The sequence below is a fragment of the Talpa occidentalis genome, unplaced genomic scaffold (genome assembly GCF_014898055.3).
Source record: "Talpa occidentalis isolate TD23 unplaced genomic scaffold, MPIMG_talOcc4v2.1 talOcc4.5, whole genome shotgun sequence".
NCBI lineage: Eukaryota > Metazoa > Chordata > Mammalia > Eulipotyphla > Talpidae > Talpa > Talpa occidentalis.
The window spans coordinates 44,437,623-44,459,158 of record NW_023604861.1 but is presented as its reverse complement, the minus strand read 5'-3'; the positions used below and the strand labels follow the sequence as shown (position 1 = coordinate 44,459,158).

The 21,536-nt window shown below is 39.4% G+C and overlaps 1 protein-coding gene across 3 annotated transcripts in view; it reads left to right on the top strand.

The window, feature by feature from the left end:
* ATP8A2 (ATPase phospholipid transporting 8A2) overlaps positions 1–21,536 on the top strand; it is a 591,448-nt gene that overhangs the window by 565,731 nt on the left and 4,181 nt on the right. For all 3 annotated transcript variants that reach the window (XM_037527049.2, XM_054701459.1, XM_054701458.1), the window contains one exon: positions 17,088–17,179. In XM_037527049.2, the coding sequence (XP_037382946.1) occupies positions 17,088–17,179 (92 nt within the window). The remainder of the gene's footprint in view (positions 1–17,087; positions 17,180–21,536) is intronic.

Sequence of the window (21,536 nt, the reverse complement as noted above, 5' to 3'; positions counted from 1 at the left end):
AACCCACTGGTTAGTCATCTTCTAAAGAGCATGTGTTAGTTTTTTGGATGATGCAGACATACTTCAAGAGACTTTTCGGAGAGTTAACCTAATTACTTGGCCACTGCTGATCAGTGGACATCTCACAGGTTAGTGACTGAGGACGACCCAGCTGCACATCTAGCTCTGGGTAAGATCAGCTGGAGGCCTATTCTGGCAGTATCGCATGACTTGGTTGCCATATCTGCTCTGAGCGTAAAAACACCCAGCAACAACACCTGTGTGCAAAGGGGAACACCTTAACTCTGAAGTGATAAGGATGGCAACCTCATACTTTCTAATCATTCAGCTCAGTCTCCCGTTTGCAGTTACTATATTTATGACATGGAAGAATGTGTAGGCCCTATACTACATCCTGGTTAGCACACATTCATTGGAATAGGGAGGCACTTCAAGTGCACACAAATTACAGTAAGTTCTCACTGAATGTCTTTGATAGCTCCTTGGAAACTGTGACTTTAGGTAAAATGATGTATAAGGAAACCAGGTCCTCAAATAATGTCATTTAGTTCAATGTGAGCTAAGATTTTTTTTCTCATCAATGTTATAAGGAAACAATGGTGAATGAAGGATGTTATTCAAGGACCTAGAACTTAATTGCTAATATTACGTTCTTCCACGTGGGATGAAGTGGAAGAAGAATATGGGGAAAATACTTCCACACTTGATCTTAGCCAAAAATGATGGAAAATACTTCCAAATGTAGTGATGGCACAGTTACACTCCAGAGTCCTCAGGATCACCAGTTCATTCTCCTGCTATGATTTTTTAACACATAACCTGCCTTGTTCCAGAAAGGATTCTAAACAACTCAAGAACATGAAGAGAGCATTGCAGTTTGAAAAACAATTATTGAAGTCTTCTGGCTCTCTCCATGACTGGGCTGAACTTTGTGTAGCTTACCCATAGTCTAAAGTCTTGCAAACAAATCAGCACCCTAGGTTTTCTGCAAAATTTCCTCCATATAATTCAGGAGAGTTTATTGTATTCCCCACCAACTGGGTGGTGCATTTCCCAGAGAGAGACACGAATAAGGCACCTGCATCCACTTTATGCTTTTCCTCTCCGTGAGTCCTGTCCCAGCCCTCAGCCAGCTGGTGAATCCAGGAAAACACAGAGGTCAGTCTGTGCCAAGAACCTTGATCCCTCATTATCTTTAATTAGTGTTTAGGAGATTAATTGGTAGTGAGGCTCATCTTTCTTTAATTACTTCAACAATTGAGTCAGGGGCACCTTGTGGCTGCCTTTGAATTATTCTGTTTGTTTGGATGCTTATTTGAATTTGTGAAGTCAGATGTTGATTACCCAGTCCTCACCATGTATTGGAGGGGATACTAGGGAAAGAAGAGAGATGGTACAAGGAAAGTTATTTTATTGTAATAAATTTGGGCCCATTTAGTGGGTCTACTAGAAAGTTTGCTATTTTCAAAGAAAATAATTATCATGAAAGCTATACTCCACAGATAAATTTGTTTTATTGTGTAAGGGCAAGTTCACATTCAAAGAATGTAATTGATTAAAAATTACTCTCAAGTCATTACTCCATGTCTTTACCATCCCATATTAGATGCTTTGTCAAGTCACATTTAATTTTCAATTTTTTACCCAACAAAGCTACTAACTGTACTTTTGGGAAATTATATTTTAGCCCAATAGGCTTCATTGTTTAAAAACTGTCCTTAGCACTTTACTTAAACTTTCCTTTACTACTTTCTGTTGCTAGCACCCTGTGCTGTTTCTCTGTTCCAGTTATTTGTGAAGGTCACTTTTAAAATCACCTTTGCCTTCCTACCCTCTGAGTTATTTTCTTCCCATCTTTATCACATTTACATGTGTCCCTTATTAAAAGATAACTCAGGCATATTGATTAGAATCTGAAAGTGCCAAACCAGAAGTGGGTAGGGACACTCCAATGACAGGAGCTTGGGGAGAGACTTATAGAGAAAAGGATGCAAACTAAGAAAATGATTGATTGGCTGTAGTTTAAAGCTAGTTGGTTGGTTGTGACTGGTTGTTTTAGGTTTCAGTTTTGTAACCCTGACATATTTACAGGTTTGTTAGATTTCAGTTTGCTCTCATCGTCTATTACAGCATTAGAGTCACCTTAAGACTAACAGCATCCTCATTTAATTAATGCCATTAAAGAAGGCCATGTTTTCAAGCTTCACATGTAAGTGAACTTTGGACCTGGGCTGAAACCTGCAAGGTTTCCATTGTACAAGAAAGTATCTCTTAAAGGCCAGAATATGTGTCTGTCCAAGAAGTAATCACTCTTCTTTGGCAAAATTAAAATGTTGACTTGGTAGTTCTGTAGCCTGGAAATTTGCTTGTTCTTTTTGATCCTTCAATCCTTTGACAAAGTTCTTGAGTATTTATTATGCACTAGGCGCTGGAGTTTTTTTTGTTTTGTTTTTTTGTTTTTTGCTGGGCACATAACTATAAATGAAGAAAGCTCAATTTTCATAGAATTTACATTCCAGTGCAGAGCACAGATAATAAACACAAACTATGTGGTGAAAGAGTGATAATGAAAAGTAAAGCAAGCCACATGTGTGGAGTGAGGTGGAGAGGGGGGTGTACATAGTAAGCTGGTCTAAAGAGGTAGCTCTGCGTGAACTGAGGAGAGGCCCAGAATGGCAAGAACATTCCAGGTAAAGAGAAAGCAAGTGCAAAGGCCCAGCAGTGGGAAACTATTTCAGTGTCTCAGTAATGGCTTGAAAGGTCATGCTGCTGAAGGAGAGGGAGGATGGGAAGCTTAGGAAACTGGGTTTGAGAGGGTCTTTGAATGTAGTATCTGATCTTGAGCAAGTAAATGGCATAGTCCAATGGGTGGAAACAGAACTTGAAAGATCTTTGTGCTTGTAAAGCTGCATCTTCCTGACTGGCTAGGTATTATTTTGTCATGCCCTTTCCCCTGTGAGGAAATGCAGAGCCCAGACCATTCCTCACTTGCTCCATTACACCTGAGGCTTTTCAACCCACCACACAGCATTTCACGGAGGCCTTTCTGGGTCAGCCGGGTGCCCTGCTAATTTATCTGTTCCTATCAGCCCCGTGACTGCAACCTGACCTTTTCATAGGCTCACTGACTGGCCCATGGGGCTCAGCCTTGTTTAAGAAGAGCCTCACTACCTCATTGCAAGGCCTGGAATGAGGTAATGGTTTCCATGTGTGCCGGTGCTGTCATTCAAATTTGGCTGTGCCTGCTCCACTAATGAGGTCAGATGGCTCTGCCTGTGGTGGACAGAGCTCCCTGGAGTAGTGTGCCTGCAGGAGATGGATGAGGGTCTCCCCCTCCCCCCTTAAATGCAGCTTGACTTAGAAGGGGATAATTGTGGATAAATGAAAAATAAAAGGAAATACATCAAACCAAGAGGGATTTTTTAATTTAAACTTTTACTTTGAGATCATTGTAGCTTCTATGCAATTGTGATGGGTACTGGAGAGATTCTATGTACTTTTTACTCAGTTTCCCCCATAACATCTTGCAAAACTGTATGTAGTACAGTATCACAAGCAGGAAATTGGCATGGATGCAGTCAAGATACAGAACATTTCCATCCCCACAGGATTCCTAATGTTATCTTTGTAGCTACTTCTACCCTCTCCTTCACTCCTGGCAACCATTAATCTGTTCTCTATTTCTATAATTGTGTCATTTTCAAGAATGGTATATAAATGAATCATACAGTGTGTAACCTTTTGGTGGTGACCTTTTTGCCTCAGTTTAATTCTCTGGTGATTAGTCCTAGAGACTCGTCCAGATTGTTTCGTGTATCAATGGTTTCTTTTTCTTTGTTGCCAGGTGGTCACTTATGGTATGAATGTAACACACACTTGTTACGCTACTCAACCTATTGAAGGATACCTGGGTTTCCAATTTAGGGCTGTTGTGAATGAAGCTCTTATAAGTATTTGTGTACAGGTTTTGTGTGAACATGAGTCTTCAATGCTATGGGATAAATGTCCAGGAACATAAATGTGTTAGTTGCATATTTACTTAGATGAGTTTTTTCCTTAAAATAATACCTAATAATTAAAGTCATGATTTTGTGAGTTGGCAATTTGCATTTCACATTAGCTCAGGTTTATCTGATTTTGGGATGGGGGAAATATAGTACAACTACATAAACTTCACTATTTTAACGAGTGTAAGGGAATGGTTTTTTGTATATTCACAAATTTGTACTATGGTTGGTTTTATAAGAAACTATCAAACTGTCAGACACACCATTTTCCATTACCTCCAGCAAACTGAGTTGTGAGTGACCCATTTTTTCTACATCCCAGCCAGGATTTGGTGTTCTCACTTTTTTTGTTGTTGTTAGCCCATTGTGGTTTCAATCTGCATGTCTCTACTGGCTAATGATATTTTACATCTTTACATGTGCTCATTTTCCATTTCCTCTCTCATGAAAGTTCTCTTCATGCTTTTTGTCCGTTTTCTAATTGGATTCCTTATGGGGTTTTATGTTGGGTTTCAAGAATTCTTCATGTATTCCAGACATTACTCTTGTCAAATATGTGGTTTACAATATTTTCTCCCACATAGTTTATCCTATCAGTCTCAAAAGTCTCAGAAAAAAATTTTCATTTTGATGAAATCCAAATTAAACAATTTTTCTTTATAGAGTATGCTTTTGGTATCAAGTCTAAGCACTCTGCTTATTCCTACATCCCACAGATATTGTTCTTCCTCCCTAAAAAAGTTGTATAATTTTGTTTTACATTTTTTAATGAAAGTTTATTGATTTAGCATACTGTATTTTTTTAGGAATACAACATTATGTGTATATGCTTCACCAGCCCCTCAACCAAAGCTCCAGGGCCACCACACTATCAAACCGACACTTTCTACCCAGTCCACCCCCTCTTCCCATGCCCTTCTAGTAGCTACTGTATTTTTCACAAAAAAGTCTAAGAATTATTTTTATTGTATTTTACCAGTTTATTTGTTTTGGTTATTTATATTCCACATATGAGTAAAACCATTTGGTACCTAGCTTTCATTTCCTGACTTATTTTACTTACCATAATCAACTCAGATTCTATGCATGCTATCAAAAAAGGCAAGATTTCATCTTTTTCAAGAGCTCAGTAGTCTATTGATGGTGCACGACAACTTCTTTATCCAGGCATCTGTTGCTGGGCATTTAGGTTGAATCCATGTTTTGGCTATTATGAAAAATGCTGCTAAGAAAATAGCAGCATTGAATTAATACCTAGGAGTCGTATTGCTGGATCATATGGTATTTCTTTCTTTATTTTTTTTAATTGAGGTAGTACTGATTTACAATACTGTATATGATTTCAGGTATCAGTTCATACTTCTTCAGATGTATGTTATCACATCATGCCCAGCACCAAAACACCAGTTTATTTTCTTTACTTATATTCCACAAATGAGTAAAAAATCCAGTAAATATCTTTTACTTTCTGATATTTTACTCACCATGTTATTGCAAAGGCACAACTTCATCTTTTGGAATAGCTGAGTAGTATTCCATTGAGTATATATACCACATTTCTTTATCCAGTCATCTGTTAATAATCATTTAGGTTGATTCCATGTCTTGGCCATTTTGAATAATGCACCTAAACATTGGGGCGCATAAATCTTTTCATAATAGTGTATTCATATTCTTAGGATAATTACATTGGAGTGGTATTGCTGGATTATGCTATACTTCTATTTTTCATTTTTTAAGTAAGCTTTATATCATTTTATACCAATTTACATTCCTACCAACAGTGTAGTGTACATGGTTCCTTTTTTTTTTTTTTAAAGATTTATTTATGTATGCAAGAGCTGGGATACAGGCCAGAGGCGTGGGGGGTGAGAGGATTCACCAGAGACAGAGTGGGGAACAGAACAGGCAGATTGACTGAAGTTCTCTGCTGAGGGGAGCAGCGGGCGAGTCAGGAGGGGTCTGCTGCGCCATGTGGATTGCTCCCTGGCCAGCTGGGAATCAAACCTGTGCTGCAGTGGCTGCGGATTGCCCCATAGGTTGAGTCCTAATCCTTGCACCACCAGGGAGACCCCATGGTTCCTTTTTTGCCATACCCTGGAAACACTTGTTTCCTGTCCTTCTGATATAGGCCAGTCTCACTGGTGTGAACTAATATCTCATCATGTTTGCATTTCCCCAATATTAAGTGATGTTGAACATTTCTTTCATTTGTCTGTGGGTCATCTTATATCTTCTTGGAGAAATGTATATTCAGGTCTACTTCCCATTATTGAGTTTATTTTGTTGTTGTTGAGTTCTATGAATTCTTTGTATATTTTAGATATTAAACCCTTGTTGAATGTATGATGTCCAAATACCTTCTCCCAATGAGTAGCTTGCCTTTTTGTTTACATGCTTTCATTTTCTTAATGTACAAAAGCATTTTAGTTCCATTTCTTTATTTTTATTTCCCTTGCCGCTGGAGTTGAGTTCCTAAATACATCTCTGAGGTCAATGTCCATGTATTTTACAATTTCACGTGTTACATTAAAGTATTTAATCTGTTTTAAATTAATTTTTGTATGTGGTGATAAACAATTACCTAGTTTCTTGTTTTTCTTTCTTCTTTTTTTTTTTTTTTTTTGTATAAGCCTGTCTATGTTTCCCAACACCACTTGTTGAAGAGGCTTTCCTTTCTCCATTGCAAGGGGTTGGCTCCTTTGTCATCAATTGTCCAGATAATTAGGTAGGTAGGTACGTGGGTAGGTAGGTAGGTAGATAGGTAGATCACAGATAGGTTTACTTCTGAACTCTATTTGCTTGATCTGTAGGTCTATTTTGGTTACTATTGTTTTGTAGTATAGTTTGAAGTTAGGGATTATGACACCTCAATTTTAAAAGAATAAAACAAACACAAAAATGAAAAGATAGTCCATGTTGAAGGGTTGGAAGAATATGCTTTGTTAAAATGGCCATATTACATAAAGCAATTTATAGATTCAATGAATACCTATCAAAACCTCAATGGCATTTTTCAAAGAAATACAATAAATAATTCTAAAATTGGTATAGAAACACAAAAGACCCCAAATAGCCACAATAGAAACACAAAAGACCCCACATAACCATAATAATCCTGAGAGAAAAGTAGAAAAACCAAGGTATTTTATTTTACTATTAAGTCTGTAACCCACATTGATTTAATCTTTGTATAAGGTGTGAGACTTAGGGCTATGTTTCCCTTTTTTGCCTATGTATACATAGTTGCTTCAGTGCCATTTGTTGAAAGTCTCTTTCTCCCATTGAATTCCTTTCCACCTTTGACAAAAATTGGTTGGGCATGTTTATGTGGGTTTATTTCTTGATTCTCAATTCTAGCGTATTCCTTTAGTTTATATGTGTCTCCCTCAACCAATGTACATTGTCTTTATTACTTTATTATAGGTATTGAAATCAGGTAGGCTAATTTCCTCTTGACTTTCTGGGAGAGATAATGTAGACTTGGTGTTGTCTTTAATAAAATATATTTGGTAGGGCTCTCCAATGTAGCCATCTGGGACATCACATTTATTTGGGGGACATTTTCTAATTTTGCTTAATAGTTTGGGGGATATTAAAATTATTTCAAATTGTGAGTTTAGATAGTTGTGCCAAGGAGTTGGTACATTTCTACTTTGTTGTCAAATTTATGTCCATAGAGTTGTTTGTATTGCCTGTGGGGCATGTAGTGCTATGCTATATCATTCCTAATGTTGGTAATTTATGTCTTCCCTTTTCTCTTTGTTAATCTTGCTGGAGATTAATTTTATTCTTTTCAAAGAACAACCTCCTTGTTTCATTGGTTTTCTCTATTTTTTTTGTTTTCAATTCACTGATTTCTACTCTTATCTTTTTAATTTCCTTCTGTTTGCTTTGGGTTTTTCTTCCCCCTTTCTCTTTTCTAATTTCTTCAGGTGATAACTTTAGATTAGAGACTTGAGACTTTCATTTTTTCTAATATATGCATTTAGTGGAATAAATTTCCCTCTTGGCACTGCTTTTACTGGGTGCCACAAATACTGAAGTTTCCTTTTCATTTTGTTAAATTTTTAAAAAATTTCTCTTGAGAACTTCTCTTCAACCCATGGATTATTAGAGGTGTTTTGTTTAATTCCCAAATGTTCGAAGATTTCCTTATTATTTTTCTTTTATTGATTCCTGCTTGGATTTGGTCATGTTGGAGAATGTGTCTACATGGCAAGATCATCTCAGAAGCCATGAGCTTGGCAAGGACAGACTGTCTTAAGGCAACTTTGTTTCTAGCACTGGGTCTCTCTCAACAGCAGTAGATGCAGCATAAATGTTGAGGGAGTGAGAAGCCAACTTTTAAAAATGGGATGTATGTGGATTGCAGAAGAAAAAAGAATAATTTATTATAATCGAATAGAATAGAGTTTATTATGCAGGACTCCTACCTCATAGTATAATTCCTATCTCATTGAAATCTGAGGATAGAAACCCTTTTTTGTTGTTTCTTTTATTCTTGTTATTTTACCTCATTACATAGTGTATTTAACTAAGGTAAGGATTTTGATCCCTCAAAGGTAGGTCTGGAATACACTTGAGTCCAAGAGGTTCTCATTTCCTATTGTTCAGATTACAACAAGTGAAATAAGTTACCACTTGAGGCTTTGAATTCTGGTACAGAGTGGTAGATTTTGGGCCTTAACTGAAGCAAAGGGAACTTTGGCCTACCTTTTTTTCTTTAGGAACCTGTCAGATTTACATATTGAAGATGGTCCAGAGTAATTTAAAAATAATTTTATAAAAATACTTGTTTTTGACTTTGTTGTGGTGTCAGCTACAGTTCCTACCCAGCCGGAACTGACAAGATCTAAAAATCAGATTTATAATTATTTGTTATATTCTCCAAGTTCCTGCTGATTGGTAGTTACACATGTATCAGTTTTGCAGGAATAGCTTCTTAACAGAAATATGGATATTTATTATTTTCCAACATAAGAGTCCTCAGATCTCAGCTTCTTCCTGACACTGCTCATTTTTTGAGACAGGAGCACACCACCTTCTCAAGGACACATCCACCTCTAAACAAAGCCTACTGAGGACTTGTATGAAAGCAGGTTTCATCACCATTACTGGGGAAGCACCAGGAGTGCATGTATCTCTGATGAATTTGTGTTCACATAACGCCTTCCATATTGGTAGATCCTAATCAGCATATTCCACTTAAGCTAGGATAGAAATAAATCAAAGGAAGCACTTAACTTCAACCCCTCATTGAAGTACTAAACTGTAAAAGTGGCATCATTACCTCCAGTTCAGGTGATGGGAGGAAATTTACCTCAATTCCGGATTCATTCCCATTCCTTTAGGTTTTCTAATTGAATTTTCAAATTTTTTGAATGTGGTGAAATTCACATATTGCAAAATTTACCATTTCAAAGTATACTTTCACAGTGTTGTGCACCCATCACCACTGTCTACTTCCAGAACATTTTTGTTCCCCCAAAGGAAACCACTTGTGCTTTAAGCAATAGCTTCACAGTCCCCTCCCTAAGCTTCCCACCCTACTACCACTACTCCTCTTTCTGTCTCTATATATTTGCCTATTCTAGATGCTTCATATAAATGGAATCATTCCATATATGGTCTTTGATGTCTTTCTCTTACCATGTTTTCAAGTTTAACCATATTTTAGTACTGATAAATCAGTACTTTATCCTTTTTTATACACTGATAATATTCATTTGTATGGACAGACCACATTTTGTTTATTCATCAGTTGATAGACATTTGGATTGTTCTATCATTTGGCTATTGTGATGCCATTGTAGATATTGTTGTAGAAGTATCTGTTTTAGACTATTTTCAGTTCTTTTGTATATATATTTAGAAGCAGAATTTCTGGGTGAGTAATCATTCTATGTTTAACTGAAGAACTGTGACTGTAGCATCTTACAGTTCTCCCAGTGACATATTAGGATTCCAATTTCTCTATATCTTCCCCAACATTTATTTTATGGTTTTTGTTTATTATAGCCACCCCAGTAAGTGTTAAGTGCAATTCTTTGTGGTTTTGATTTACATTTCCCTAATAACTCATGAGGCTGAGCATCTTAACATGTGCTAATTGGCTATTGATTTTCTTCTTTGGATAAATGTCTCTTTAAGTTCTTTACCTACTATTAAATTGCTATTTGACAACTTTTGCTGTTGAGTTGTTTGGATTATTGATATATTCTCAATACTAGACCCTAATGATTTGTTTGCTCTTTGAGTATTGAATTTTTATTATTTTGTTTTATATTTAAAGACATATTTCAATTTGTATAGTCTATAATTCAGAAAGTACATAATTTTATTTTTATATGTGGAAATGTACATGTGCACATAAAATTTACATCTTCATTATTTTTAAAATTTTTATTGGGGAAGCATTGGCATACAACACTGTATATGAATGTTACCACACCACACCACCACCAGGGAACCAATAGTCTTCCCATCATAGCCCATTGGGACCCCTCCCTACCTTACTCTCTGCCTTCCCCATCCCACTCTGGTATTCCCAATTTTTACAGGTTTCTAGGGTTTCTTTTTGGTTAGGTTTTGTCTGACCCTTTGTTTCTCTACATTCCACATATAAGTGAAACAATCCAGTACTTGTCTTTCTCCTTCTGACTTATTTCACTTATCAAAATCCACTCCAGCTCCATCCATATTGCCACAAATAGCAAGGGTCCATCTTTTTATATGTATGCATAATATTCCATTGTGTATATATACCACATCTTCTTAATCCATCCATCTGTTGTTGGGTACTTAGGTTGGTTCCTTAACTTGGCTATTGCAAATAGTGCTGATGAACATAGGAATGCATGTATCCCTTTGAAATAGTGTTTTGGCATTCTTTGGGTAGACACCTAGGAGTAGATATCTCCTAGTAGTGGAAGTCCTGGATGGTATGGTAGATTTGGGTCTGGGTCAGTCTACATTCCCACCAACAGTATAAGAGGTTTCCTTTTTCTCTATGCCCTTGCCTACACTCATTGTTTCTGGTCTTTTTGATATGGACCATTCATTCTCATATGTATGAGATTATTAGATATGTGATTTGTAAATGCTTTCTCTCATTTTGTGGTTTGTTTTTAACTTTTTTGATTATGTCCTCTGATGCAGAAATTCTTTTTAATTTTGATGGAGTTCAATTTATCAATGGTTTATTTTATTGTATGCCTGTGCTTTGGTTGATATACCCAAGAAACATTGCCAAAACCAAGGTCATAAAGATATACTCCTGTTTTCTTCTAAGATATGTATGACTTTAATGCTTATACTTAGGTCTTTGATTCATTTTGAGTTAATTTTTTTTATATTGTAAGGGCCCATCTTCATTTTTTTGGAATTGGAAATCCAGTTGTTCCTGCACTTGCTGAACAGACTATTCTTCCCTCATGTAATGGTCTTGGTACCATAGCCAAGGATTAATTGGCCATAGACATATGGTTGTATTACTGGGCTATCAATTATTTTCCATGTACTTATATATATTTTCTTATGCCAATAGCACACTGTTTCTATTTATATCATTTTACATTAAGCTTTAAAGCTAGAAAATGTGAATTCCATAACTTTCTTCTTTTTTTGCCAAAATTGTTTTAGCTGTTTGGGGTCACTTGCAATTTCTATAAATCTCAGGATAAGTTTTTCCATTTCTGCAGAATAGTCTGTTGTGATTTTTCCTAATTGATTTGGTCAGAACTTTCAGTAAGTTTGTTAAATTGAAGTGGTGAAAGCAGGTATCTTTGTTTTGTTCCTGATTATAGAGAGATACCTTTCAATCTTTCACTATTGTGCATGATAGTAGCTGTGGGTATTGTATAAATGCCTTTATTGTGTTATGTAATTTTCCTCCTGTTCTTAGTTTGCTGAGTAATTTTCATGAAAAGGTGTTGAATTTTGTCAATGCTTTTTCTGAGAAAAATGAGAGGACTGTGTGATATTTTTCCTTCATTCGACTATTGTGGTTTTATATTGATTGACTTTTGTGTGTTGATCCATACCATACATACCATACATACCCAAAATAAATTCTAGTTGGTCAGAGTGTATAATCCTTTTATAATACTGTTGAATTTGGTTTGCTCCTGTTTTGTTGAGGATTCTCTCTTTTAAAGAAAAAACAAAATTCAATGTATCTACTCTCCTCTCTTCTTTATTCCTTTCTTTTCTTCTCACTATTGAGAGCCAAAGAAAATATTTGTGTTTTCTTCACCATTTTCCCGATGTCTATAAATAAATAGTGTCCAAACCACCTATAGATGTCAGAAAACTATAAATGGTATACGGTATTCTTATCAAACTATTTCTGTGTTGGGCTTGCCAACAATTTTGTCCATGAGAAAATTTAATAATGTTCATTCACAATAGTCTTTTCTTCCCCAAAGAATAAAAGAAATTGGGAAAATAATGTTCATTGGTATTTCAGTGTCAAACATGGGCAAATCAGAGCCTCAGACACTCCATTAGAGTGTTTTTATAGATAGTAGTACCCTTTTCAGTATCTGAAACCTTTTAAAACTCATTCCTATTTTAAAAATTTCCAGAGAAGGTTTTTTTCTATGGATAGCAAGACTTGGGAAATAATAGTTCTGTGGTCTTATTCTGTAGCCATAATGTCTTCCAGTAATTGGGTCAGGGGAATATAAATTATTCATGGAAACCAGATAGAGTCAGTATGGCAGACTCAGAGAGAAACTGACTCAGATAGAACTTTTCCAAATGCATAGAAATGCTAGGTGAAATATGAACAAAGGAAGCCTTTCAATACAAATTACCTTCAAAAGAAAGACAAGGAAACCTAGGTACCAGAAATGCAGAGACATCAAAGCCAGCAGGATAAGAAGGAGCTGAAGCCAAGAAGGCTGCATAGGGGTATCAGACACCATAAAAGGTTCATGGGTTGAAGGCTCAAGGATTAATGTAGGGAGAGGAGGTAAAACCGAAATCCCATGTGAGAAAGAACAGAACCCTATACATAAAGCTGCAAATTTTGTAGGACTGTAATTTTAATGAAACAGAAACTAGAAAAATTGTACTCACTAGATTGACAAAGCAGAAATAAGTCATACTATGCACCCAGGGAAATGGTTAGAATTATCCGCTAGAAACTGAAAACCCATATTTACAGGTAAGGTCCAATTTAAGAGTATTCCCAGTGCTACAGAAACTAAGCTAACATAATAATATAAAAGTGAGCCCTAACTCAGGACCCTGGGGAAAAAAAAATCGAAGAATGATGCTATAACTGAAGCGCACAGAGTAAATGAATCACAATGAGAGAGAGTCATTGAATATTACAGATTCTTTTTTAGCGCCCAAGAATTGAAGGTGCAAAGAGTGTCTGAAAGGGTCTGGTAGAGTGACAAAAGAGGAAAAGAACAAAGTAGGGTTGTATATAAGAAGAGGTAGATCTGGAAGAAAAATAAAATTTATAGACATAAGGGGTAGTAATTTAAACTTTAAAATGTTGATCAGTTTAAAAAGAATTTAGATAAAGCCGAGGGGTGAGAGGAAATAGAAAATGTGGAGGAGATTTAAAGATGTGGAAGATAGAATCATATATGTATATATAGAGATGCATACATATAAATGAACTCTTGGACAAGAAAAAGAACGGGGGAAAGGCAATATTCAAACTGTTTACCATAAGTAAAAATAAACAAACCCTCAGGTTATTGTAAGTTTCCAGATCTGAGCAGCAAAACAAGATAGAAAAACAAAATCACACTTAGTCATACTAAGCATTATAATGAAACTGCAGAGCATCAAAGACAAAGGGAGTCATTGTGAAAACAGCCAGAAAAATAAGACAGATTACCCACAAAGAACTAGCCTTCTAAATGGGTAGACAGTACAGAAGACAGGAAGAAAAGAAGCTACAAAGAAAACATGATAAACTGGAGGCATAAAATAAATGATATCATTTAGACATATTTTAAAACATGCTTATATAGTAATTGTGAATGCATACAATGTAAAGAACACAAGTCCAAAAATATGGACAGATTATTTCTGTTGGTATAGTAGAAAAGAGAGGAGTGGGATTAAAGAAGAATATAAAAGAACTTTATATTTGTGATTTTATTATTTTGTTAAAATCTGCAGTCATTCTCACAAGCAGGCCCACTCCTGACATTTGTAGGACTTGGTGCAGGAATGCAAATGGAGACATGTGCAATGTCTAAGTATGTGAAAGCTATAAGCCTCAGTAACATATAGCTATATACCTTGATTAACATACCTTCATAAAGTCTGAATGTGTTGTGGTTCCCAGATTCTTTGGAGGTCTGAACCAGAAAGCAGTAACATGGGGAAATTAACCTGTGCACCCTTCCTCCTGTCCCGTGCCCTACTCTGCTGCATTGGAAGGGTATTTGCATTCATGTGAGTGGACATCCCAGTCCACAAACTCCATGGAAAAAAACATGCCTTGATCATACCCACAGATCTAAAAGTGAGGACATTGGCTATATGGTCTATTTCTAGGAAGACAGATTTAGCCAGGAAGTCACGAGGACCTTGGATGCCAACTTATAGGTCACTGAGTAGAAATTTCTAGGCTCCCAAATACCTGGGATGGTTGACAGAATTGTACTCTGGATGGACATATATCTTTGGCCCCATGGACCCCTCACCACATGTGGTGAGGGGAACAGACTGGGTCCCTTTGAAGCCTGGGATCAAAGGGTGGAACTTACCATTTGCTAAAGTCGAGCATGTTGATGGGCAGTCACTGTACTGGTTTCTGACTATCTCTATGTATTTGGAATATTTCATTTTTTTTTAAAGGAGAACAGCATACACCATTCTAAAGGGTATTAGGGACATCTGCCCACAGGCAGGGGCAGGAGCTCTGTTAGCAAAACATCCTGTGACCATTTTGATTTGGCATGGCTGAGTCTCTGTTTCCTCACCTGCCCAGTGAAAGATTAAGATGTATGATTTTTGAAGGCCCCTCCCCCTGCTATGGTTCCATGAAGTTCTTACAAATTCCCATTCCCAGGAAGAGCTTCTAGACCTGAAATATTGGAGGAACCAAGACTGGCAAAGGAGGGAGGTTGTGGTGGCAGGAACCAGCCCTGTGTCTGCCCTAGGTTGCTACGGAAATAGTGCCCACATCACCCCACAACTCACTGTATAGGACCCACGTGGCAAAGCTGCCTGGGGGAACTCCCTGGGTCCACATGTCTTAAGCAGATCCCAGCAGTGACCTCCATGGATGAATCACGGCCGGTGCTGGGTCAGACAAAGAAGACAGGCCCATAGTTACTCCTCCATATCCTGAATCCAGCCAGCACAGAGGTCAGCAGGTGGCCAGATGACAGCCTCACGCACGGGATGGAGCGCTCATGGGCTCACTTGCCTGCTGTCCCCATGCTCTAGGCCAGGTGCTCCGCAGGGTCCAGTGAGACTTTGCCCATGGAAGAAAAATCTGTGAGAGGGAAAGGAAAGCTAGTGTGAAGGGATAGAAAAGGTGTTTTTCCTCATCAGCCATCAGCCATTTGCCAAGCTCAGCTAGCTGAGCCTCACCCTTAATTGGTGATGAATTAAACATTGCCCTTTCAACCAAGATAATCATAAAGTGCTCTCTTTGGGAAACCCAAGTATGAAATGAACTTCAGCTCTAGAACTATAGAATACTCAGATTCTTCTGCTCTTTTGGAGGTATTTGTGGGAGCTGTGACATGACTATGGTCAGGCAGGGATCCTCCTCAGTCCTAAGACTCATGGGCAGGGAGTGGGGGCAAGTAAGGGGTGCTTTAGACTGCAAGCAACTGCACCCTCTTAAGCAAGTTCTCTGCCCTCAAGTTTCTACAGTTAGCAGATGGTAGGGGTGTGGGGGAGATAGTCAGTGGTAGGGCTGCCATAGCAAAGTACCACAGACTAGGTTGTTTCAACAACACAAATTTATTTTCTCACATTTCCAGAGGCTAGAAGCCCAAATCAAGGTGTTCGCAGGGCTGGTTACTTCAGAGACTTCTTTATGCTGGGTGAATTGGCACCATCTTCTTCCATCACGTGGATCTCCCTCCTGCATGTGCCAATGTCCTAATCCCTTCTTATAAGGACACCAGTCAAATTGGATTAGGTCGACATACCGATAGTAAGAAATCAGGGCATCTCTGGTGGCGCAAGGGGTTATGCACCACACTAGGAAGCAATCCGCAGCCTCTGCAGCACGAGTTCGATCCCTGACCAGTCAAGGAGCAACCCACACCTCTTGACTTACCCTCTGCTCCCCTCAGCAGTGTGTTTCAGTCAGTCTGCCTGTTCTGTTCCCCACTCTGTCTCTGGTGAATCCTCTCATCCGCCACACCTCTGGCCTGTACCCCAGTTCTTGTATGCATAAATAAATAAATCTTTTAAAAAAAAAAAAAGAAAAAAGAAATCAAAGCACTTTGGCCTAGTGGGCACTTTTTAAGCCCACCTCTCTGATTTACGGAAATACCAGCTGCCCTCCAGGATAGCTCTCTATTTCTTCAAAGCAATAGTTACCATGGAGGAAATCATTTCAGAAAAAGAATGGAATGGCTCCTAATCCTCATGTTTTAGAAGAAAACTCACCTTGGTTTTCATTGTGATTCAAAATATACATCAAGTTCTACAGAAAGCACCTGACTCTTGCCATGACAGTGTACCTACTGCAGCAAGGGCGCTGCAGGTGGGATCGAGGCTTTTAAGTCGTTTACTGTAGAAACAGATGATTCTTTGCAAAAGCATCCTGGGAAGCCAAGGGTTAGCCTGGTATGAAAGGGCACTTGTAGTACACTTCAGTTAAGAGGAATGCAGGGTTCAGAGGCGTTATGTACAGACGGACTGAACACAGAGCCTTTTAGGAGAGAGGGCAATGCACTCAAAGTGTCAAGATAGCATCTACTGTAAATAATGGGGCAGCTTGTGAAACTGGACATTTTTCTGGATGGGGGGAAGCTTTTCTTCCTGTCTGTTTTATTTTACAACCTGAAGTCATTCAGCGAGTACCTTTGAGATGTGTGTGTGTGTGAACTAGAGACTGACTGTTTGATTTGCCCACAGGATGAACGAGCGTGACCGCCTGTTAAAGCGGCTCAGCAGGAAGACGCCCCCCACGCTCTTCCGGGGCAGCTCTTTCCAGCAGAGTGTCCCCCGTAAGTAATCACTGTGCCCAGTGCCCACTGCGGTCAGAGCACCCTGACTCACGCAGGGAGGGCGGGAAGCTTAATTAAAGCACGGGTAGTGCTAATAGGGAAAGAGACAGCTGCCAGGCCGGAGCCCCACATTTGGAAGTGGAATTCATGTATTTGGCCTGAGGCAAGCACAGCTTGAAGGTAGGTAATTCCCTAGGACCCAATCAAATGCCTGAATGACAAAATCCTTAAACTTAAAATCCTGATGTGGTTAAGATCCTCTGTCAGCCTCCCAATAGGTTTTCTAAAGTTGATATGATATTACTTTTAAATTGTTTCCCCCAAAGAAAGAAATACGCACTGTTTTATTTAATGTTAGCGTATTAATTAAAACAATGACAATCACTGGGGGGAAAAAAATCCTCTGCTTTTCCAAAGAAGCCCCCACCCCAAATCTAACTTTGGTGTCTCCCCCCCACCCCTTTGAACACTAGATACCTGGTCTGATTCCTGACAAAGGGACCTGACCCAAGCAGGGGTCTGTGGGGGTGCACAGAACCCAGAGGTACAGAGGTCAAGAGACTATGAAAGGCAGACGGGGTGATGGAGCTCACGGGGAGTCTGTGGGCTTATGTTTTAGCAGTCTAGCCACTTGGGTCCCAGCTGAGGAATGTCGTTAGAATCTAGATTTCCTTTGTTCAGGTCACCTGCCTTCCCCAGAGCTGAGGACTCTTGGCATGAGATCTGCAGGCCCCTAGTTCTGCCTCTCTGAACCCCAGTTCTCTCCAGCATGTACTCCCTCTTTATGCATATCCGTGCAGTCTCCTCAGCCTTCACTTCTTGCTTTCTTTTCCTGTTTTGAGGGGTTAAGAGGAAACAATTGATAGACCTAAAACAGTCTAGGAAAAGTAAAGAATTATTGTACTGAGGCATCTGTCAGGTGTTAAGAGAGCTATGTTATGAGCTCTACTTGTACTGGATCTTCACAGGCTTTTCCAATGGAGAGAGGAGGAAAGGGGTGGAGCATTATTGCCTTTCAGTCAGCAGCCCCTCCCTCACTTTTCCGGTGTGGAATGTCAGTGTGCATAGTGGGGCTGGGGCCAACACCAGTTTGGTGTCTTCTGTGCCTCATATCCTTTAAGGCTCCAGCCCCCATGTGGCAAGTGGCGTAGGGGTACTGGTCAGTGCAGTAACCGGCCGAGTGGAGTCTGGATGGCATCTGAGGTCTTTTTGACAGAAGGGTTGAGGCAAGAGGCTTGATGGGGAAGTCCAAAGAGCTAGGTCTGTAGGGCCCTGCCTTTAGAGTTGGGCTGCCTGGAGTCCTTTTTGGTGGCTTTGGTCAAGTTACTTAAGCCCTCTTTTCTACATCTGTCAAGTGGCAATGATATGAAACTCTGCCTGGGGTTATTGCAAGGATTTAACAAGATCATGTATGCAAGGCGCCAGAATCATGCTTACCTGTGTGAAATCCAATAAATGTTAGGTATCAACATTTTATCATCACCTATTTTCTCCTTTAGAAAAATGATAATCTACATCTTTTGCAGTCTTTGTGAGGCTTCATGATATATGCAAACTCCTTCTCTGTGCTGGGCACAGAGAACACTTGCCGATTCCCTAAACTGCAGTGTTCATGTGCGGAGCTACATTGCTGCCCCAGTAAATGTTCCAAATAGTCATAGAAGTAAAATATGTTAAACACACACATACACACAAACACACACACACAAAATGAGATAACAGATCAAATGAGAACTTCTCTGGGAGAGTTATAAATGTTTTGAGACAGCTACTAAATGTTTTTTTTTTTTTTAACTCAATATTTTGAAGGACAAAAAAAAAATCTATTGAACATGTACAAGAAATCAAAAGCTTCTAAAAATCACAGCATGTTTTAAAAACTCAGTAACTCGTAGTAAGAACTTGTAAGCTTGAATGCTCCTGATATTAACAAATAGAGACGTCTGTAAGCAGACATTCTGCAATGCTTATCCCAGCCTCTGCATATTCCTCCTTAAGCCTCCCTTCAACTATCTTGGGCCTCAGTCTTCTGAAAAAGCTAGAAAGAAAAACCTGAATCTAATCTTGGTACTACTTTTGGTTCCTTCTGGGCCACCAACATACAGCATTTGTAACTGAGATCAGTGTTTCCTACAGAGTGTAATCCCCTTTGTCCCTATGGTCTTTCCCATTTCTCTTCCTATTTAGGGATCTTTTTCCAGACAAGAAACTGCTACTTTCATTAGATGTTATCAGAGCTCAGATTTGAAGAAATGCTACTTAAGGGGAGTTTTATTCCCAAATAATGAAAAAAGGGTATAATTTTATGGATTTCGCCAAATGTTCTCCCAGAAAAAGGCAGCGTAACAGAAATTGATCTGCCCTTCCATCTCCTTCTGTATGCCACATTCTGCCCCCCAGATTCTGGCTGGAATTGAGCATTTAGGAAGCAGCTATATGAGAAAGCCAGCCAGGGAAAGTTTTAAGTTTGGTCCATTGAAATATGCTTTCTTCAGGCCCTATCATTACATTCTGACTGTCAGGACTTCCTAAAAGATTAATGAACGTGGGCATGCAAAGAGCTGGAAGCTTCCTCTGAGCTCCCCATTTGGGTACAAATGGCGGTTAAATGTTCATTAGGAAAAGCTGGTAAGCTGATCATGCGTCTTTGTCAGGCTGAAGGGTACAAGCAGGTGTTTAATGGGAGTGATTATGGTCCTTCATGTTCCACTAAAACTTTTTCCGTCATGGCTGTAACTCCCATCACACATAGATTCTGAAAGGAAGATATTTTATCTGAACCAGGGAGACACCCTTGCCCCCAAGAGAGAACCCAACCAGACCATCTCCTTTTGATTTTCAACTGTGAAGTCCTCTTCAAGTCTCAGCTGAGGTTAAGAAAATATGAGTGCACAAAAGTTTGGAAACATGATGTTAGACGCCTCCAGTGGGGAATGCTGAAACACCCTTTGGTAGCGACCTCTGGGTGCCCTGCTTACCCTGGGAAAGAGATTTGCTTATTGGACTAGAAGTTCTCTCTGCCTTCTCTTCTTATGCACACCTTGAAATCCTTCCCAGACTGAGTCACTGAGTAGTCCCACAGTAAGGCCTTTATGCCAGCGAGGCAAATATAAGCTGAGGCAAATGCAGCTACAAGCTGAAGAAATAGTTGTAGTTGGCCTCCCAGTAGGCACAGGCAGGATATGAATAAAAAACAGTAAATAAAAGGTAAGGCTTTTGCTCCTTTCGTTTGAACAGGGAGTAGACAAATGCTAAGGTATCTTTCCCAAAAGGACATACCCAAACAATGTTTATTTTCACTTCTCAGCAAGTCTCCTTCCCTCCACCAGTCCCTTCACTTCTCTCCTCAAAAAACAAAACATTGGTAGCAATTGTTCTATTTGGACTGATTGTCGAGACAGACTTCCTTCTTTTCTGGCATCAAGGCAGACATCTCACCTGTTGGTGCCAAGGAGGAGATAGCTCTGAACAAGGACAGGGTCTGTGCCTGGGGTATGGTTAGCCAAGGAAAAGCCCCGGAGCCCATATGGAGGATTGGAGCTATGAGAACCTGGACCCCACCTGGCCCAGGCTGTTTAGTTTACACAAAAGTGAACTAAGAAGACCCAGAACTCATCGTCCCTTGGCCAAGCCATTCCTTCTTGCCCCTAGAGCCTCAGGCCCTTGGCCCAAGACCAAGAAGAAAGCAGAGAAAAAGAGAAAAAAGCCTGCAAAGCAGGCAGGGAAGGTTCTCTTCAGGATGGATGGCTCAGTAGTCATCTCCTGCCACCAGAATTCATGAGGAGCTCTTACAAGGTGGCCCTGTTATGGAGTCAGAGCCATTTCTGTCCATTGGGGTGGCACAGGCACAGCAGGACCCCAGAGTCAGGCAGGACTCCCATTCCAGTAGCAAATTGGATCCAAAATCAACTGCTGTGTGCACCCCCAGGAAAACATCAGATGGTCACAGGAAACAATCCCTTTAAGAGGTGGGAGAATGAAGATTGTCCAAGCTAACCACAGTACACAACCTCATTACTGAAGGAGACAGTGTTATTTTCTAGACTTTGCTTTGAAATATCTCAAGGAAAGGTGTCTGCTCTAGGAAGGCAATAAAAACAGCACAAAGAGCACCCTGTGCCCAGTGAGTGGTGGCTGTGAGGCAGGGAGCCAGGGCACCAACAACAGAGGATTCCTCCTCCCTGTTCATCTCAGATCAGGCATCACAGTGAAAAATCTAAAAGCTCTCCAGGGAGCAAAAGTGAGGGGAGGTGTTTACTCTTCAGATTCCAGGAAGCCTCTAAAGCCATGAGACTCAAAGCAAAGCCTCTGTGTGTGGAGTGAGGAAGTTCAAGTGCGCTGGATCCAACCCAAACTA